Source organism: Halichoeres trimaculatus, unplaced genomic scaffold, assembly GCF_033239565.1.
Source record: "Halichoeres trimaculatus isolate MK-OKI-2021-1 unplaced genomic scaffold, fHalTri1.1 fHalTri1_scaffold_8, whole genome shotgun sequence".
NCBI lineage: Eukaryota > Metazoa > Chordata > Actinopteri > Labriformes > Labridae > Halichoeres > Halichoeres trimaculatus.
In genome coordinates, this window is record NW_027437186.1 from 23,745,054 (window position 1) to 23,767,422 (window position 22,369).

Sequence of the window (22,369 nt, forward strand, 5' to 3'; positions counted from 1 at the left end):
CTTTAGCTATCTCACTGTTAAGCTAGCTAAATGTTAGTCCATATAGCTAGGTAATGAGCTAGCTTGAGAGCTGGTTTGATAGTTAGCCTAAGTAGAGATACCTTTATAACATGTATTCAGATCCTTTCTTTACTAATATATGCATTAGTGAGAAAACTAAAACCACAACTTTTTATGCTTTGTCATGTTAGTTAGCTTAAAATCCTTGAGGCTCTATGGAAACTGTTTCTCAAATCAAAAACTGGCTTGCTGATGGCAAAGTAAGGGCTATAAAATATGTAAATAAAGGGTACCTGTGCTGACTTGTGCCAATATTTGTGTGTTACTTTTATAAAATTAGGTTGATGTTGTAAAATGTTCTACATCGGGAGTAGTTGGTAGCTACCTACCAGTTCCCTTCCAAGTTTTTTAAGACTGAGTCAGGCGGGCACCTCTAAGCTAATACTATGAGGGGATGAGGAAGTGTCCACTTTTTCGTAGCAGAGATAAACACATTAGCAACCAGGTACAAAAAAATGTCTTCTGTCAGAATAGCTAATTTTCCAACGGGACACACTGTGTTGGGGTTGATTTTTTTTTTCTAACTCAGCAGTTCACAAAATACAGAGATGATGAGTTTACCCAATCAGGGGCACAGCTTTGCTGATTGACAGGCAGGCACCCTATATCTGTTAGTGAGAAGGTTCAAAATATGCCCCATTTCCAATATGGCCGCCAGCGACGATTTGCTTTAGAATTCTGTCCAGAAACAGATGGATGACATCACAGAGACTGCATCCATTTATCATACAGTCTATGGACTGAGCTTCCCCTTAGACTCCATTTAGTATGCACTCACTGTTGAAAAGTAACACACACACAGCCCTGCTTTAAGGAGACATTTGTTTGTTTGTTCAGTTTTTAAACAAACATAATTTGTTTTGAAAATCTCAAGAATTTATTCCACTTTAGAAATGCAATCCATGTGTTGTCATACAGATTAAATCATATCATGTAACCTATTGGGCTTTACTTTACCACTTGAAACTACTAGGATAGCTTGGCTACGTCTTTCATTTTCTTTTTGCTAAGATAAGCATGCTGTTATAACTATATATTGTAAAAAAAAAAAAAAACATTTTAGTGATAACCATCTTCTCTTCCAACATTTGGCATCACATAATACAAGATGAGTTCCTTCCTCGGAAGTCAAATTATTTTCTAAAATAAATTTTGAAGATGACACGCATTACTTTTTAAAAATTCACTTCTTCCTTGTTCCATCTCTCTAACAATGCAGAGAAAGATGGTGAGTCATGAGTGAGCAACCACCAGGAAACATAACAGGGAGGTGTTAGATCCCCTCACGCACACACACACCACCTGACTGGAAAGAAACTTCATACAGCCTGCACAGAGGTTCTCAACACTCTTGTGCAAAGATGAACTCCTTATTACTGAAGACTAATTAGTGTTATCCCAGCCTGTGTCAAAAGTCCAACTGCAGCCTTATCTTGACAGGTTCTTTTGAGCTAAAATGTATGTTTGTAAAATCATATTTCATGGCAAGTTGACATTTTTCAAACAATTCCTCTGAGGCACGTGTAACAGTGTCGCAACAGAGCTCCAGACTGAGAGTCAAAAGAAAAGCTCAAGCTGTGGTTAATCATTGCACATCATCCAGAAACAGGTCTTTTCCTAAACAAATAAATAAGTCACCACCCAAGCAAGAAATTCTGGTTTGGAGATAAAAATGTTTAACGTAATTTCAGACTTTGTAGAATATGGTGATTGAGAAAAAAGGGCTGTATCTTTCAACAGGTGACGCCTCAGGACATGATAGTGACTTCCGGAGTAAAGATATCAAAGACACTCATAAATAAAATCACTGCCCTGCACTCCCACCGTGTGTATGTGTGTGTGAATGTGTGTGTATGTGTGCGTGAATGAATGAGAGTAGGCTGAGAATGTCATAACCTTGCACTCATAGGTTGGGTGGAGACTCCAGACATCGTGGAGACGGAGGTAATAAACTTGGTTGAGCTGTTTCACACAAACTCCATTGTTAATCCTTATTTTACAGTATATTACAGATGAGTAATGCTTTACGATATGGCTCTGGAAAAGGTATGAGATGGTGCACCTGAAGGTGATATACAAGCTGTTGGAATATCTGGAGTATTATAATTTTCCGGTTTTTATTGTGTTCAGTGACAGAAGTGTTAGTGGAAAAAAGAGAACAACATGTCCTCACTCATCATTAAATGTTCCTGCTTTGAAAGTTTTGCTTCATCTGTAAAAGAAGAGAAAAATAGTTTACCAAATTCTAAATAAGACTTTTTTGATCCTTCATACATTTAATAAAACTGCATGATAAGTCACTAACTCTTTATAGTAAGAGTTCGCATTATATTCTTCATTCGAGCTTAAGTTACACATGAGGTGGTTATTTACTACATGACTGTTGAAGGATGTTTCAGCAATTCCAATTGCTCTCATGTAACATATGATAAAGCCACTATGATTCTATATCCTGAATTCAACTTTAAATTATTATCATTGAGGCATCTCTGAGGGCATCAAAAAAACATCATGAGTTTGTGTATTTTTGCATGTATTTTGCATCATGATATAAGAAATACGGTATTTTTCTATATAAGTGAAAGGTGTGTATTTATTTCAATTTCTTTGGTAAAAAGTTGCAAGATATATTTACCACAGTTAAGTCCTACTTTAACATACTCCTATTTAACTTTATGTCATTGGAAAAGAAGTACATATCTTACTTTCCTACTTTACATATACTTGACAAGTTAAGTCACTTTTACTTTGCAGATTCAAATTATTAATACAGAATATACTCAGCAGATAAATCAGGATGTCTCATAATTAAACAGACTACCCTTCAGTGCACCAATTACTTTTCCTTTGGTATTTTGTGTATTATGATTGTACATTTTATTTATGGAGTGCTTCCCTAAACACAAAGACGCTGTAAAATTATTAAGATCAACACTAAATAAACAAGGATCATGGGCAAAAAAAATACACATAATTCAAACAAAACAATACAGTAAAATCACAAAATGAAAGCCAACTTTAGAAGGTGAATTTTTTTTTTTCAGAGATCTGAATGTTGATGGAGGCAGCTATGGAGAGGGCGCTGTCCCCCCAGTTTCAGTGTTGGTGCTTGGTTTTGCATGTGACCTGCCGAGGGATTGCTGATGCAAACTAGCTTTAAGCTAACTCTTGTGTATGATTCAAATGGTAACATTTATGTTTTCAATATTTTACATTCTCCATTTACTAATAAATAGATAAATAAGATGATAAGCGCAGTACTGGTAATATTTTCTCACTGCAGTCTGTTTAAGAAAGAGACCTCAGGTCTTCTTCTGCTGCTGTTTATTTTTATCTCAGAGCTCTCAGACCTTTTGCTTGTTTCCCTGTAAAAACGTAAGTTTCTGTATATTTGTGCAAATTTTCTCTCATTTATTGTCTTCCCTTTTGTTGTCTTACTCCACTGAGCTCAGCAGCTGCTGTGATGGCAGGATGCGTCACTGCAAAGTCAAGAGAGGACAAAATTAATTCCTCTCTCTACAGGCTATAACATCAAATAAGAACTAAGAACTTCAAACAAAGTGAGTCAGTACTGGTTCAAACTCTTCCTGTGATATTCAATCTACCAATCTTTTAGGACATCATTTTAGTTATAGTTTCAGGCCTGATTCATTGGCCATAACAACTTCCCTCTCTCCCACACTCACACATACAGACATGGCCCTCTCCGGCTCACACAGTCAGAGGTATGAATAATATTTTCTCTGGAAGCTTCTTGAGCTCTGCAGATGGGACAACATGCCACTATTTTTGCAAAACCGCCTCTTCATTGAGGCTGCCGTTCAAGCTACCCACAGGTTCCAGAGGTCGGCCGATCAGTCTGTTGTGGGGCGTGTGATCGATAGAGCACAAAAATAATTCAATTAAATAGTTTCACCCTGCTGCTCCGACCAATTATAACCCATTTACCCTCAGTGAGTGATCAATAAGCTGATGGTCAGACTCTAATGTGTGCGGCAGAATTGTGCTTTGCTTCCCTCTACTGGTTGTATCTCTCATTACAGCTACAGTTAACTGTATTTCTCCTTTTTGAAGAGGTGGTCATCTGTGGTTCTCGGATGTTACCACCAGTGACAACATTATTGCCTCACTTTTGGCTTTGGATACTATAAAAATTCTTCTCATTGATCATATTATCTTCACTCCAACAGAAGGCTATTAGACAATCCGTAGAATGGGGCGGAAGCTGGAGATTTTTGTTTGAGTTTCATTCAATTTTTGTGTCTGCAGGCAGCTTTGCATCATCACTCAATGTCATCAAGTGCCCAATTTTAATCTCTCTGCCTCTTAAAAAAAGAGGAACTTAACCTCGAAAGTAAGAGCATACTGTGGCTTTAAGGTGCAGTGAGCTCCTGCTACTCAGATCAAACCAGTAATGTTGCCATTTTTGTCCTGCTTTTGACTTATTTTTTACGTTTATTTTTCTTTCTTGAATGCTGAATTTATTCAATTTTGGATGACTGTTGGCATTATTCTATAAGTGTAACTCACTTCCAAGAATTCCAACACAGGAAGTGGTAACAGGGTTACTCTCTGCTGTGTACCTTAAATATCCCGGCTCCTCCCATTGAAAAAAAAAAAACAGTTAATTTGGAGAACTACAAACTGCCCTGACTTGAGGTATCTTTTTCAGTGAGTTAAATGTGTGCTTTAGTAAGTGGTGAAGGCTGTGACGTCACATGAGAAGCTAAAAAATATATCACCAGCACATTTTGTCAGTGCTCATCTTGATGGTTATTTTGGCGTGAAGAGGAAGCATGTCATCCGTGTTCCCAAGTCTGGTCTGTCACAGAGGAAACATTTGGTCCTGATCTTTAATGAAGCACCCACTGGGGCAAGTTTTAATGAAGACACATTTACACGACAACCATGTACATCAACCTTTTACACATATTGTATAAAGTTATTTGGTTCGACATACACCGGTGATTTTGCACACTTTATTCCAACCAAAAGTAACACTCCATGCACTTACACACATCCTCCATCCTGCAGCCACCAATATAAAACTGAAACAGTTCTACTACTTTATAAGTCAAATTGGGTGATTATTAACATGTACATTTCTGACATTTTATTGAAAAGAAAGTGAAATTGTGGTTTTAGTGGAATAACTTGACTCCAGTGTTTGGTGAGCTGTTAACAACACACATACATATATGTCTACTATCACTTTGCACTGGTTTGTTAGCACCTGATAAGGTTACATTTAGAATAAGTTTATTTATCTGTTAGTGAATATATTGTACAGTTGTTAGTCATGAAGCCCTGAGGTCAGCCATTTTTAATTCTTTGTCACATCCACAGGTAAATCTTTATTCACTTGTTGGTCTCACTCAGCAGATATAAACACAGACGTGTGAGACACTCTGCACAGAGATGGGACACTGAGTCACACAGCACACCACACATGTGGACATCATCTTTTTACACTACTGCATTTCATTAACATGACACTACCCACAGTGAGGATGATTTATTCATTACTTTTCTGATTTCACGGTTGTTCTGGCCTTGCAGGATATATTGCACTGGCCATTCTGCCTTTGTTAACTCACATGTGCATGTCTGATGTGAATGAGTGAACTGAAAAAAAGTGATGTGTGCCTGCTATTTAAAAAAGGACAGAACACAAGAAACCTTAATAATTTTAGTTGTGTACCCTTGTGAACCATCCTAAAATACATCAAAAACAAAGATTTTCTCTTTGCTTTATTCTCCAGGATCTGCTAAAATCAATCCAAGGGAAAAGATGGATCAACTGATGTTTTCAAAATGTATTAAAAAATTCATCTCTGAAGATGAAATGTTGCATAAAAAAGCTCCTGGAACTCTTCTGGAGAGGTGATAAATTCATGTGTCTTGACTGTATTATTCATATCATGCAAAGTAGGAGTTTTAGTATGCAAACTTTGCTTCTCTAAATCTGCAGAGTTTCCATTTTTCAAATTTCACTTTAGAACATTAATAACCATAAACCTTCCATAATGAGAGCGATAAAAATGGCAAAACAGGCACCAGAGAAAAGTCTGATTCATGGTTGATCAGTGGAGCGGGCTGGATGGAATAACTAAGAGATCTCCTTTTTTCAGAACCCCTTCAAAGATCAAGGCTTTGAATTTAAAAGGGCATTGGTTTGAAGCACTCCTCCTCTGGACTACAGGAATAAAACGATGGTAGGGGGTACCGTCGGCTCACATTCTGCATTTGGGATGATAAAAATAAACCCACACAAGCTGTAAAACTTTAAACACAACTTCTTTTCTCTCTTTCACACTCATATATTTCATTAGCTGCCAAGCTACTGTGGCCTTGCAGAGTCCCTGGTGCACCATTTCTCCTCGTTCAGGATCTGAGCAGAGTGATACAAGCACCAAGAAAAATCTCTGCAGGCATCAAATGCTGCTTCTTAAGGTGTGTGTGACGCCTGCTTTAGTCCACCATGAGCTGCACATTTAACACCTCTGCCAAATGCAGCCATCACCGAGGTTCATTTTAATCCACACAATGACATCATCAACGCTCATATATGCTTCATCATCCAGTGACGCAGTCTTTGGGTTCTTCTATCGCTTTAAAGAGCCTGACATTTTTTCCTTGCTGTATTCACTTCCTCTCTGCTTGCTTCATCTATTCTGCCTCACTTTATGATGACTGCATCCATGTCCCTTACTCTGAGCACAATAAGGCTTTCTGAGGCTAATCCAAGCAGAGAAATTGGTTTCTCTGACCTTCATGCAAAAGATTTTCTCTATGCTGTTTTACTTTTAAATTCAAAGCCACTTTCTAGTTTTTGTTGGTGTATTTGAATGTAAAAAAAAAGATTGATAACGAATTTAAACACATTGCAATAACATAGAAGGTTTCCATAGTTTTAAAAGCTGGTTTGAAATAATGATGCAAATTATAAATGTGAAAAAAAAAACCAAAGTTAGTGCAATTACACTGAGAAAAAGAAAAAAGGGGAAAAAAAGTCAGAAAAAATAGAGACAAACGCCGCAAATTCAGTGATTACATCAGTTCCATGCCTGCAGGGGGCAACGCTACTGATTGTTACTGAAATACAACGTATAGGCCAGGGGTCTGCAACCTGCGGCTCTGGAGCCTTACACAGCTCTCTGACTCTTTTGCTGTGGCTCCCTGTAGTTTTGAAAAAATATCACTGAAATACAGATTTTAAATTATTATTGTATTATTTATCAATTATTTGTCTTATTAGTTATTTCTTTATTTTTCAACTTTTTGCAAATTTTTTGAAATTCATTTTTGTAGACTTTTTACAAATTTAGAGATCCAATTCCAAATTTTTTAAGATTTTGCAAATTTTCAAATTTTTCCAATATCTGCATTTTTTCCTCAAGTTTTTTTTAAAATAATTTAAAATACAGCAAATTTGTTAAGAGACTGTTCTTTAAATATTTTTTTTTGCAAATTAATAAAATTTTAGAACAGTTTTGAAATTTCAGCCATTTTTTTCTTTTTCGTTTGTATTTAATGTTTTTTTTTCAAATAGAAATCTGATTGAAATATCTCAAATTTTGCAAATTTATGAACTATGATGTTACTTAGTTTACTGTCTTTTCAATATTTGCAAATATATTGAAAATTTGAAAAAAGGGACATAACATTTACAATTTCATGAACATAAAATCTTCTTGTTTAGATAATTATTCACTAGATTTCTAATATGTTTCAAATTTATGAACTTTTTTGTCTTGACTGAGAAGATAAAGTAGATTTTGTGGCTCCTGAATGACTTTAATCCAGGAGAGCTGAGGCTAAATGGCTCTTATGAAGGTAAAGGTTGCAGACCCCTGGTATAGCCAGACATAGGCAGACAGAGGTTGGAGGAAATACATCTCTGAAGGAGTTTTCTGACTAGGTTTTAATCAGATCATTCTAGAAATTTCCTCAAGAAATCGTAGTTTAAAACTGTGGAGACAGGCACAAAGTGATACCCAACATCTCTCACTGCTCTCTTATACTCTCAGTGTCACAGTCATTTCCACGGTGACCGTCTGGCTCTGATAACATTGCTCCCTCTGTCCTCTCAAACTCCACCATCACCATCAGTTTCTGAATGGGAACCTAAGTCCTTGAATTTTCACAGGACATAGTTGTTGCAACATCAAGTTGGAGCACAACATCCAAAAAGCATCATCAGGGTTAAGGTTTGATTGAAAAGAGTGGCCTAAATAAGCAGATCTCTGGAAGTATCGTTTTCTGATCAATAGTGCCTAAATTTCACCCATGCACTGTGAACAACACTGACATAGACTCTGTGATGTCATCTGGGCCATGTGTGAAATGCTGACTCAACCTAGCTTTAGATTGATCCAGAAAAAAAAAGGGAAAAAAATGGAGCTGAAATGTGCTTTTAGAAAAAACAAAAAACAAGACAACATTAAGCCTATCGACCCATCAGCCAGCTGTGCCCCTCATTATGCAAATTCATATACAAGTCAGAGCCTTCATCCCAATGGATGCATTTTTAAAAAATGAATTTCCCCCAAGTGGACAATCAAGGAGCTGCATTTCTTTTAAACTGGACTTTCAATTGTTTTGTTATGAGATAATTTTCAGTTCAGTTTCCATTTCCACCAACCCATTAATATCACTCATGTTTTTCCATTTTGTATTTAAGCCAAGGGTTTACAGTGATGTGACAGGATTAGGGTGCCCTCCTCAGATACGTGGGGTCCAGATGAACAGTGATCAGACAGGTGACATAAACATTCAGTGGTACACACACAAGAGAGCAACAGTAACAACAATAATGCTTTGGATTAGTGAAAAAGTTAAAAAAAATCACAATCTTGAGTCTCAGTGACGGAGTGATTATGGAAATACACTCACAGTAATTTGTAAACAAAATACACACATACATACTGTACCTTGTAGTCTAAATCTACAGTGGAAATCTTTTCTCTTTTGGTCATTTGTTTTCACTCTTATCTCATTGGCTTTTTTATATAGTCCATTCATTTATCTATGTCTATATGTACAGAATTTATCTTTTCATTTCTTTTGAGAGTGGTGTAGACTATCATTGGCTTCAAATACAAACCAAAAAGATTACCTATTTAACATTTTCCTAACTTTACAAATCTCCTCAAAGTGCTAGATTGTGACAGGGGGGAAAAAGTGCATGAGTCCTGCAAGCGAATCACACCACAACTGAAAACCTTCATCTTACACACAAACCATGCTGATTTGGCGGGCACACGTCAAAAACTTTCACGTTAGATCCTAATTACATGTTTCCAGCATTACAACAACAAGCAGAGTGGACTGTTGGGTTGGTATTGAAGCCACACACAGCAGTGAGCTGGAGATGTGACAAAATGTTAGGTTTAAATCTGTTACTCTGAAGGAAATGTACCACCAAAAAGAAATTCTTGGATATCAGATTTGTATTCATTCTGTTACTGCATGTAGCTCAGAAACTCAAAATTTTTGAGCTTAAAGATTTTACTTTACCCCTCGTTTAGGACACTGCCGCATTTTTAAAAATCAGAACAGCTATGACTAATTCTGTTCACGTCTTGAAATTGTGATGAGATCTGAACACCACAGCCTGATTAACTCTTTGATCAACTTTCAGATTTGTTGCTACATTTCCGATCTGTCATGTAGGCCACCACTAATCCAGTTTTTATGGATCTTGCCAAACAATATCATCCTAAGGCTGTGCCAAATGGCAAAGACTTAGCTTGTTTCTTGGCAAACCAGCTTGCTGTAGTTTCTAGATTTTCGCCCTGCAAAGCCAAAATATGGTGTTCTATATGCGTAATGAAAACAAGAAATCAGATGAGCTGATCTGACATTAAAATGTTGGTTTAGGATTTGTTTTCCATTTGCGAATCTTACTTTAACTGCTGTGATCTTGGCATGTTGACACTCAAAGCACAAGAGCATGCTGCACTGAAGGCTGAGGATGAAGTAGCATTTAAACACTGCGAGCTGTGTGTCACCTGGAGGGGCGTGTTTCTTGATGACACTTGGGCATGCAAAGCCAGAACTGGACCTCCACCCTTCTTACTGGGAGACAACCAGCTCTACTACTGAGTTAAAGCAATGTATGAATAAATTAAGACAACATTGAAACCCCGGTTATTTGACTTTAACTGTATGGGTTTGTGATTTGGCCTTGTGTTTTTCATTGCTATGACGTAAGCTGAAAGTCCTGATTATGCTGATTAGCTGAGCGCAAAACTTTCTTTGAACTCGAGATTTGTCCTTTGACTTTAACAAGAAAATGATTAAAGATCAGAAATATGCTTTCATGTCATTCAAGAATTGTGTACCAATTTTTTTTTCTTAAGTCTGAGGCTTTGATTGGTTGCACACTGCTGGTTGTGGCTTCATGTCCCTGACAGTCCTCCTAGAGCAAAAACATTACACAGCAACACAGCCCATCCTGGTCACAATAGCTGTACATTGATTTCCTCAGGCTCACAAATTGCAGGTCCACTTGCTAAAATACATACACACACCAAATACAAAAGAAAATTAAAGTTTTTTAACCCACCTGTAGCAGAAATCATTTTCACACTTAACTGAACATCACAGTCAGGTTTCTTCATGCATGCAGCGTGTGAACACACCGTAGTCCTGGTATACTAAGCTTTTGTTACAGAGCCGCAGGTGTTTTTTGCAGAGTGATCTGGAGCTACATGTAGCTTTTAGCCTGACGCATACATGTTTTAACTCTCACATATTGAGATTCAGGCTCGTATGAATTACTTCACTTTGACAGGAGGCTGACATCAATACAGGGTGAATTAGTCCCTTTTCTAAAGTTCCTGATGCTTCTCTGCTCCTGCTGACAAATCCTTAGTAAATCTGTGTGTTTAGAATTAACGGTTGAGGCATGTGAAGTGTCCCATGGCTCATTATTCTCTACTGTGAAGTGTGAGTGAATATTTACAGTACCACAGAAACAACTAGAGGAAGAGAGACATCAGCTTGGCACTGCTTTAGTATCATCACATAGACACAGACTGCAGAGTCTGTACAGGAGTGTAACAGTGTGTGTGTGAGTGAGAGTGTGTGTTTGCATGTGTGTTAGTGTGTAGCACTCCTTCAGTCCTCGTCCTCCTCCTCCTCACTGTGTGGGAGAGCAGTCGTCTAAATCCAGAAGCTCCCTGACCAGTCTTTCTCCAAACTGTGCTCGGCTGTAGCGTTTAACCGTGTAGGCGTCAGACATCTTGTAGAGGATGTACGCATTGTTTATGGCGATGCTGATGCTCAGCCAGAACACCTGCTGCCAGGTCTTGTTGGGTTTATGGAAGATGAAGTACCTGTGGGAGAAAAACAGCTTCTTACTCCAAGGAGTGTTATCAAAGCCAAACTCTCATCTTTAATACAATTCTAAAAGAGATAAGGATGTACAGCACACACCATCACTAATTTTTCTGAATTCTCATGAGCCTATTGCTTTAAAAATGTCATCATCAGGTTAGACATGTTTAACATGTGAACTCAGCTGTTAGCAGCCTGTAGCATGTCAATGCTAACTGGTGTAAAGCCTGATCTTTCCCCACAAGGTGAGGAGAAAGAGGTGAGGAAGACAAGCTGGTTCTCAGGTATGAGCTAAGAAGTGACGACATGGACCTGTCCTTCCATCCATTGTTATTGGGAACGTAAGATCTATCTCCAATAAGATGGACGAGCTAGCTGTGCTAACCCAGCAGCAGAGGGAATACCAGAGGGCAGAGTAGCATCATGCTATTCACAGATACAGCTAACGGAGCTAACATCAGACACCAACGCCATGTTGGCAGAGCTTCACCTGCTGTGAGCAGACAGGATCCAGGAGACAGATGGAGCATGACTGAAGAAGCTCAGTCCTGGACCCTGTGGAGGTGGAGGCTGGCTGAACTGGAGAATGATGAACAAGCTGTCATCATCTATTTTCTTATAGACCTTTTTGCACTTTCCATACACTTTCTTACTTTTGTTTTTTTGATTGCTGCTATGACCTCAATTTCATTGTACTTGTTACAATGACAATAAAGATCTATTCTATTCTATTCTATTCTATTCTATTCTATTCTATTCTATTCTATTCTATTCCATAATGGCAAAAATTTAGGACTTCTAAATGAATCCACCACAAGAATTTACTTTTAAGTTTCTGATGTAAGAGTAATGTCTTAATTCAGGAAACTTAAAGTTCCTGTAAGGAACTTTTTAGTTTGTGCCCCCTGTGGAGAAAGCTGAATCAACCCATTTGGTTTCATATTACATTTTTTAAAGCTTTAAAAAAAAAAATTACTCAAAATCACATCTTGGGCCGCTGGTTTGGCTTAGTTCTACACCCCATGTATGGAGGCTGTGGTCCTCAAGCAGAAGCTTGAAGTTTGATACTAACCTTTCCCACACAGCTCCAGACATTGAGAATGTAGAATCACTCTCAACAATCTTTCTGCTAACAGTTGTGGTTTTTTTTAAGGACTTAAGAGGTATCACTATAAATACCAGTCTGTTTTTTCACCAGTCACAAGCTCCTCATTGTAGCTTCAAAAGAAATTTTACTCACTAAAGGACTTTATTTTCTTTGGACAATCCACTTATCTGGACTTAATGGATCTTTTTTTCAAAATTGTGCAAAAATTCTTGCTTAGTTTTGAGTTTTTGCAGAGTTTGAGGTGAAAATGGTTAGTTAATTAAATGCTGGACATACTTGCTGTACTTGTCATCGTATTTGCAGATGTAGCTCAGGTGTGCTGCGAAGGCCTCCACCGCCAGGGGACATGGGATCTCCCCACTTTTCCTCTTAATGATCATACCTGCCACAATCACACACAACACAGCACAATGAGAGTGAGAGGCACTGCAGAGAGACAGATGAGGTCCCACTAAAGGGACTAATTTCCTCCACACTCTGTGGTCACGTGGTTAACAATGACACACCAGAGAGAGGCATTGTTACTATTTTTGTTTTCAGCTGGTCTCTCCTTTTTTGGACCCTTGAGGAGCTGCTTTGTTGAGAAAATCTGTCTTATCTCAGCAGGAAATGCACAGGTGGAGCTAATAACTCTGAGAGGGATCTGTATATTTAAGTCTCAGTAGGATGGGGCGATGAGCAGGCATGCACAGTATGAGGCTCTTTGGAGATGCTAAGGCAAAGTGAGGCACTAACTTTTCTGCCGTTTTTCTTGACTGTCACTGGTCTTGAGATTTTAACTCAAAAAAACATAGTTTTTCTAGGTGCTTTCAGTTTCTCCTATAATATCACGTCCTGAGCAAATCTGGGGCATGAAATCACCATGAAGCTACAAGGTTATGTTCTATTCATGTCTTCAAAAGTAAAAATAGCTTTGCAATAAAGCCAGACTCTTGTGATTATATAAGTGATCTGTATAGTTGTCCAACTGAAAAGGATGGGCTCATATATGAACATGCACAACTTTTCTTTTTCAGCTGACAAATTTTAACATTTCCCTCCTAACTATCTATAATCTGGATAACAACTTAAGACAAAGAACAAAAGAAGTGGATTGCTCATGTCATCTTTTTATCTCAGAGTGAATCAAGATAGCAATAACACACACACACACACACACACACACACACACACACACACACACACACACACACACACACACACACACACACACACACACACATACACACACACACACACACACACACACACACACACACACACACACACGCTATAATGCACAAAGAGCAGGAGAAAATCAATATTGGGAAGCAGCAGATTAACTGATTTAACTCTAAACTTAAGGAGTTATAACACAGTGTAACTCTTCCACTAAGTTTAACAAATCTGTTTAATGGAGAGTGGATTATTTTCTGAGAAGAGGAGAATATCATGATTCTGTCCCGTCTGAGGAATGGATTATCTTGGATTAGAAGCCCTGATTGATTTTCCCAGACATGAATACTTAACAATGTGCCAATACTCCCTGATAGTAGGTAAATCTTATTCTTACTCAACAACTGAAATATTAACACCTAGTCAAAAAATATACATTCCCTTTGTGCTGTGATGCACACAGGATTTACTGGACTCCTTAATTGAAATATCAATTCAAACAAAAGAACTCCAAGAGTTTTATTTCTACCTTGTTTTGTGGGGGAATAACTGTTGGTGAGGAACCTGAAGTGCCCTTTGTTGTACCAGCTGATCAGTGACATGGTGCCTTGCATCATCACGCGTGATTGGCCGCGCTGTGCCGGCGTGGCTCCGCAGACCAGCATGTTTTGTGGTAGACCAGTGCAGTCGCTCTTCCTGGTGCTCAGCAGACCACAGCAGTAGATATCTGAAGGGAAGAAATACAAAGACAAGTCAAAATCCCGGAAAATAAATGTACAGATGGGAGGAGTATAATGTGGAGGCACCTTAACATGTAGCCTTAATAATTAGATAATCCTAATCAACTCGATGGGCAAAAATGTTTAAAAGTTATTAACCAAGGTTTCTTTATTAACCATACATTTATACCTAATTTAGATCTATTTTAAAAGCACTGAAATATTTAAAATATAAATGTTCATGTTGCTGAATGTTGATCCGAAAAATTGAAAACATCCATTAATCTTACTGTGCTTCTGAAATGTTCTCATTCTCCCCAAATGCAACGCAGAATGCCACAGCAAGTCATTCCTAACAGTAACAGATTGTAGTTTATAAATTATTTTTATCTATTCATGTTTTATCATTCTCTACTTTCTATAAACACTCTAATATTCTTCTTTTCTTGTATATAAAAGAAACTGTAATGAGTGGATTTCAGTCAACAAGTATTTCTGGTTTTAATTCCAGGTGTAATTTTGTTTATGGCAGCTCTTGTTCCACCTGTCACTGCACTAACTTTTTTTCATACATTGTGTTTTTTCTGCTCCTTATGAAACCAACTCTCTTTTCTCCCTCTTCTTTTCTTCTGTGCATGCCTTTTGTTATTTCTGATTTCGACTCGTTCAGTTTCTTTATTTCCTACTCAGATGAGCAGCGATCAAACAGTCATGTGGGTGACTTAAGATTACTTTTTTTAACCTCTCTTTTTGAATTTCTCTTTGCAGTTGCAAAGGAGTATGCATGTGTGTGTGTGTGTGTCCACAGTAAGTGCTACAGAGTGGTTCAGGCTAATTAAATCAGTTAATTAATCCAGGCTGATAAATTTGAAAGAAAACTCTCAGACGATTTCTTTGTAAGCTCAGAACTGCAGATTTCTGGCTGAATGCCTTACGGTAGCTTCATCTAATTAGGATGACAAGATATTGATCGTATCTCCAGACTTGTTTTTCTTTACCCTGTGTCCTGCAGCTCTGGTTGAGTTTTCAATTGGTCTTCTGTTATTGTTGAGTTAAAGAGCTTTTGTGAGCACTGACAGCTAAAAAGTTGTGCAGATGGTATCAATGAATTGGCCTGATTTGTTTCGTTGAACTTTTGCTCTCTGCCTTTCAGTCCTTATTAATCTTTTATGACATGATGACACTGGACGTTATTGTCTGGAATTGTTCCGCATAAAGTAACTCTAACAGAGGGATTAAGCTTTTATGATTAAAGCTGACTTTGGCAAAATGAGAATGAAAGTTGGAGCTCTATAGAAACTTGCATTAGGGTTTTTACTTTTTTTGCAGCTCTTTAAGAATTTGAAGTATAAGGAAGCAACAAAAGGCCAGACCACAAAATCCTCTTTGGTGTCAGAAGCTTTCACTGTACAATATTAAAAGGTGCTTTACTTAGGTGTCCACTTTACCAATTGATTTTGTGAGTTGTGACAAGGCTAAACACTGTGTACTGGACATTGACTGTAAAAAAAATGGACGTCTGCTTGCTCGGCTCGAAGTGAGGTCTCCACAAAAACTGCTCCCCCTGGTGGCTGGCTGCAGTATAGGTTTAAAAATCTGTCTTTCCAGCCATTCCAGATGGGCTGTGGTCAAACATTAAAAAAATTATTACACCCCGTAGAAATGCTACTCACATTCGATTGTTGTGGGGATTTGGAGATATCATTTGGCTGTCTTGTATTCAAGTCCTCTTTTTTCTGAAAAGTTTTGTTTTCAGTAGTTATACGAGTTTAAAAAACGAGGCTTTACGTAACGTTAACGATGATTGACAGCTGCTGTTCTCCTGTATTTTTTTCGGGGATTGTAAAAAATGTTAGCTAGAGTCAAGAAGTGATTAGACTCTAAAGAAAAAAAAACCCATTATTTTTGTCACCCTGCTCCACTCAGATTTTCCCAGAATCCCTCATCGTCTCTACTGCGCAGACTCTGGCTGCACAACTGCTACAATGGCTGCGCCTGTGACAGGGATATTTTGGCTTCAAAACTGTACAATGATAAATGTCGGAGCCATGCTGTCCACTCTATATACAGTCTATGGTACTGGACTTTCCGGGATGTATCGTGCAGCAGTCAAAAGCAGAGGGGCAGTTAAAGCTTGAAGTTGCAGGTTTGTAAGAATCAATACTAAAAATATTTTTTTTTTCTGTCAAAAAAGGAACAATGTTAATATGTTCCACATATTGTCAAAAAAAGTGAGTAACTGAAGTACCAAACCCAGAAAACAGGTAGATGAGAGACTACACACCAGACACATATGAGAGCAGTAAACTGGTTCATGTTCCCATTTCTATACAAGCAAAGTACCTCAGATGCGTATCTGTGTTTCTCACATTCCCACACACTTAAGATGTTTTCTTGGTTTGTAAGGACAGACGCAGACAGAAATGTTTTCCTTAGAGCATAATGTAAATCAGTGAAGTCTCATTTGAAGGTGAAATGCAACAGACTGTCGTCCTCTCTGTGCTGCTCAGCCCGAGGACGCTATCTTCACAACATGATTAAAAATAAATGCTCAAATAAAATATGCAAAAGCGAAGGAAGATGAGACAAGGACAGAAGTTACAATCTGTACTTGGAACCAGAAATGAAACAGCAAAGAACTAAAGATGGGAGAAGATAACAGAAACACAGAAAGGGGTTTCATTTAGGTAACACTGAGAAGGAAGATGAGTAAATACAGAATCTGCTGTTACATCTTGTTTGTGCACCTTGTTTGCTGAATTCAGTGAAGAGGCCGAGGCTGGTGATGGACGGTCCTGTAAAGATGATCGTGTTCTTGCCAGAGATGTTTTGGCAGAGCTGCTTAGCCACCAAGCTGTGGAGCTGAGGTTTGTTCTTCAAGGTGGCGAGACCGTCTGTGCCCTGGCCGTCCTTCAGATGGACCGAAATCTGCAGAGTGGGTGGAAATGGAGAGGATACTTAGAAAAATGAGATCCAGAAAACTTACTTCATTGCTCGAAAGTGAAAAAATCTGCAGCTTTTGTTGAAGTCTAGACTCTTCTGAGTGGGTGGTTTCACAGAAATGTATGTTGGAACAATGACTTGGCGATACCTCCGGAAACATAAAGTCTAATAAAATAGCTGAAACTGAAATTGCAGTATCCTTTACATGATAATAATAATAACATGAGGTTTAAATGAAAGTTACGTATACTTTAATTTTTTTTCTGTGTTGTAACTGATGCTTGCTCTGCTCTGTACCCCTGGAGATCTTTGCTGTTGCTCTTCCTGCCTTGGTTTCTCGTATGGGCACATGAAAAAGAGGATTAAGCTCTCCACATAGACACATGAAAGGGCAGGGAGCTCCCAGAATAGAGTCATACCAGCAAATATAATTTACTGTATGCAAACGTTTTATATCTTTTGGCAATAAGAGTAGTCCAGAATGACTGTTTTTAAATGAAGACTTAGCAGACTTGCAGAGTCACAAAAAGAGACTCTCTTAGAAAGCAGAATTTTCTGTACGGGTGTGTCAACCATGAAAATTCACAGTATGGATCTATGATGCATGACATCTCCTCTCTCTTTCTCATTTTACAGTCCTTTTTCCTCTGCCTGAAGTTTGTGTCAAGAGAAAATGAATGCAATGCTAAAATTTGAAGTTCATCCAGAGTTCAATGTTTCAATGCCAAGTCAGCCTGTACTTTGTGAAAGGCACCAACATTTTAAAGCTCCCCAAAAGACTCAAATATATAAAAAATGTCTTCCACAACACACATTTTGAGCATATTCAATACTCGACCAAACATCCAGTGAAATATCACAGTACCATGGCCAGATACAGCATGTTGACCTGCATCGAAGCAGACGGAGCCATGCTTTGTGGTTCAACACACAGCTACATGACGCCCTGCAGGGATGGAAGTCTGCACAGAAATGACAAAGGCTTCTTCAGAAAGCCATTATCACGTGTGTACAAAGTGAAATGTACACCCACAAACAGCTCTGTTTCCCTCCAGGAGCACTTTCGTTTCTGCAGTTGCTCACGAGCTGAACAGCATTAGCTTGATTAGCCGGCGTCTACGTCAAGCCTTCAGCTATTACACTAAGTGGTCAGTCTGTGCCTCTGTGTGAGTGTGTGTGTGTGTTTGGATGTATGTATGTGTGTTTGTGGAGCACTGGCTAATGGAATCTCATTGATTTGCTCCATTAACTCGTTTTATTTCTTGGATTTTTTTCTCTTTCTCCCTTGACACAATTCATTTAGAGAGAGAGAGAGGATCTGATTGCAGACACACACGGCGTGCAGGGGACTGGTAAATACAGAGCGACTGCCAAACAGCCACACTCACTGTAAATGATAATGATTATATACGCTGAATGTATGGAATCATTGTAGACCACTTCAGATATCCGTCTGTGATGCTTCTTCTGCATAATTTGTGTTCAGCTGGTGATTATGGATAGCAGGGAAAATGATGTAAAGCTTGATTCATCGGCTAATGTGATTGAAATAAAACAAGGATGAGAGAAGAAAGAAATGTTCACATTAAAATTCAGATCATGGCTGGTCTCTTCTCTAATGCTGTTTTGGACTCCTTCCAGTCTAAAGATGGAAACTCTTCTTCTGCAGCACAGTCCTCTGTCTGAGTTTTATATATTTATTTGCAGTGAAAGGGACTATTTATACAACATTGTGCCACTGAGGCTGCACATCCTTGACAATGTCCTTAAAGCCTGGTGCACTGCAAAAAACAAAATCTCAGCAGGTGTTTGCATCTTATCTTTCATAAAAGACTGTCTTATAAGACTTAAAACAAGAAAAAAAATGCCTAGATTCAAGATATTAAACAACAAAAATGACACTTAAACTGCTCATAAAGAGTAAAAACATCTGCCAATCAGAGGACATTTACATTTTAAGGAACTTGTCAAGCAAATGTTTCTTACCTAATTGGCTGATTTCTTTTTATTCTTTTCACAAGTAACTCAGGAGTTGTTTGTGTCTTAACATTTAAAAGTAGGGATAGCCCGATAATCGGCCAGGCCGCTATTTGGCGTTTTGAGGCATATCAGCATCCACCTTCTGTTCAATCCGACAGCCGATACATGAAATCAATTTAGAACTGGGTTATTTTGGCTTTAATGCAGCCGTGCCCCTCTGTCTGCTGTAATGCTGCGTTCCATTTGTACTCAGAACTAGGAAGTCAGGAGTGGGAATGACTCCTGAGTTAAACATTCCAGTTGCCAAGTCGTAATAACTTGCCATAACAGCAGTATTTCTACATAGAATAATAATATGTGCATGGCTGATGTAACACTAGTCAGAAATCCTAAAATTAAAAGAACCTAACAGGAGCTTAATTACTGTTTACCCTTGAACTCAGAATGTCCTACTAGGAACTTGGGGACTTCCAAGTCGGATATTCTGACCTTGGGGAGCATTCCAGTTGGGCGTCCCCACTTGCAACTCGGAAATTCCAACTTCCGGTTACAAATGGAACGCAGCATAACTACTCTGTCTCCAGCACTGTCCCACCCACAGTGCCATCTGATTGGTTACATGCAGAGCCATGGCTCAGGTGACAGCCAATCAGCAGTGAAAGCTGTGCATGCACAGTGCTCTCACACACACTGTAGAGAGGAAACAAAGTTTGTCGAATGGAGAAGCTCCAAAGAGCAGACATATGTTCTGAAAGCAAGTTTAGGCAGCAGACTCTATTGAAATTGTATTAAATATCCCAGTTCCTTTTTTTTTTTAGTTTTCATATAACTAAATGACACACACTGCTGAGCCTGGAAGCTGTTAAATATAAAATATAATATAAAATATAATATAAAATATAATATAATAAATAATAAAATATAATATAATAAATAATAATAATAATAATAATAAAAGTATGTTTAAAGGCATTTAAATGAAGTTTAGTGTTGGAATTTGTATTCAAAATTTTGACGCCAATATTTTCACTTGACTACAAATAAATATCAGCTCCAAATATTGGATATTGGCCTCTTGGACTACTAATAATCAGTATCGACAATGAAAAAACCATATTGGTCTATCTCCTTGACTTGTCAGGTGAATGTGGCTCATTGTAAGTCCAATAAGACAGTTTTACCAATCAATAAGACATAATCACTCACTTGCTTGGATTTCAGATTTTTGGAGGGTAAGGTGTTTCATTGTTGGGGTTTTAAACCTGACAGAAGCAAATGCCGCCATACTTAATGGACAATTTCTGTCACTATTTTTTAACCAGTAATTTTTCTGTTTGTGACCCTGTTTTTATGTAGTGGGTGACATGTAATGAAGTTGCTTTGAATGAGAGTGGTTGTTCAGCTAGAGAGCAAAGGATAAAACCTGTTTTTAGTTGCTTTTCCTGGAGTTTTCAGTAAGCATGGTTGACAACCCCCTCCTGATATAATCTTTCTGTATGACGCATTTTTGTACATCTATCGAAATGCACTTCAGGTCTGCTTCTCAAGATCTAACCTGTGATTTGATCAAATTCACATCAATATCAAACCACCCTTTGCCGGCCCTAGTTATAAAAATCAGTGACAAAGCAGTCACTCATATATGGTTATGAATGCTGCCGTTGCCTTTGTCGTCTTCTATAAAGCTTTCGTTGTGGAAATGGGTAGCCATGGTGCTTCTTTCTTCACAACCACAGAGCAAACAATGTCTGTGAGTGGGTGTCCGGGGGGATGGAGGTCCAGAACAATATCAGTAAACCAGAATACAGGAATAGAAAATCACTTTAACAACCAGAATCCTGGTTTTACAATTCTCCGCTCTCACTCTCAGTTTGCTGAGCCTCCTGTCTCACAGATACCAGGCAGGATAGAAAGAAGACCCTCTGAATCAGCTGTCACAGGTTTTACAACGCAAAATAAAAGCTGAGCTTCTCCTGGTCTTGGTTTATAATGTCTCTCCTTCGTCCTCTGCAGCGGTCAGAGCTGGACAGGTTTGTCTGTCCCCACTCCTGCAGTGCCAGGCCCCAGTTAAATGGCAGGGTTACATAATCAACCGATGCAGGAGTGGCAGGTTGCTTCCAGGCCAAGGTTGTTAGCAAGCAGAGCAGGTTTGGCTGCCTGATGTGAGAGCTCAGGTTTAATTCTGAGTCACGAACAGAATAAGGTCAGACGCAAGGCAGTATTTCTCATATCAAGGCGAATTTGATCATTCTTTAAAAGCAAACCTTGAAACCCATCGGTTTTCATGAATATTTCTTACAAAACTATTCCTTCCTTTGTTGAGCCTGAAAGCAATTCGCAGAATACAAACTGAGGCAAAATCAACGACCTGGGATGGATAATCGAAATCCAGGGAAGATCAAGGTCTGATGTTTTAGTGAAAGCCTTTTTGATTTCAGCAATAATACTTTTACTTAAAAAGTTTGAGGAGAAAAACTCCAATATCATCTGTCTTTGTCACACTAAAATCCTACACTGGCTGCAGAAACTAACAGCTGCTCTAATCCAACATGCTCCCTTCATTAAAAATAAACCATAAAGTGAATAATGTCTTCTCCTACCTGACAGATGAATCCAGTGGAGGTGCACTGCCGAACCCACAGGCTGAACTTCCTCTTCTTCCTCTTCCTCAGCTCCCGCTCTGTACAGGTGGTGATGAACACTGGATCCTCATCTATTAGAGGCTCATGAAGAACCTGGAAACACACACACACACAGGCGACATAACTGTCACGGCATCTTCTAGATAACAATGCCACACGTACGAGCTGTGTTACTGGAGAAACAGTTGGCCTTAACAAAGCAGAAACACTTCATTTTCCTGTGAGAGACAGGAGCGAGGCTGTAAATGATGTAACACAACAGCTCAGTGTTGGAGAGAGAAGACAGCCAAACAACGAGCCGCACAATTCTATGTGTTTGAAGGTGATACCGCAGAGGGAGAAAAATGTTCTCAGCAGAAATACGATCTCAAATGTGCAGCTTCGTCTGCTAAAAGGAAGAGGGAAAAACTTCTCACTTG

The 22,369-nt window shown here is 38.6% G+C and overlaps 1 protein-coding gene across 1 annotated transcript in view; it reads right to left on the reverse strand.

Annotated features, from left to right (window-relative positions):
* Positions 1–4,909: 4,909 nt before the first annotated feature.
* pgbd5 (piggyBac transposable element derived 5) overlaps positions 4,910–22,369 on the reverse strand; it is a 33,746-nt gene continuing 16,286 nt past the window's right edge. The window contains exons 4-8 of the mRNA XM_074675310.1: positions 21,909–22,043; positions 17,133–17,313; positions 14,196–14,393; positions 12,788–12,893; positions 4,910–11,402 (exon numbers count right to left, since the gene is read on the reverse strand). Coding sequence (XP_074531411.1) covers positions 11,207–11,402; positions 12,788–12,893; positions 14,196–14,393; positions 17,133–17,313; positions 21,909–22,043 — 816 coding nt within the window. The 3' untranslated portion in view covers positions 4,910–11,206. The remainder of the gene's footprint in view (positions 11,403–12,787; positions 12,894–14,195; positions 14,394–17,132; positions 17,314–21,908; positions 22,044–22,369) is intronic.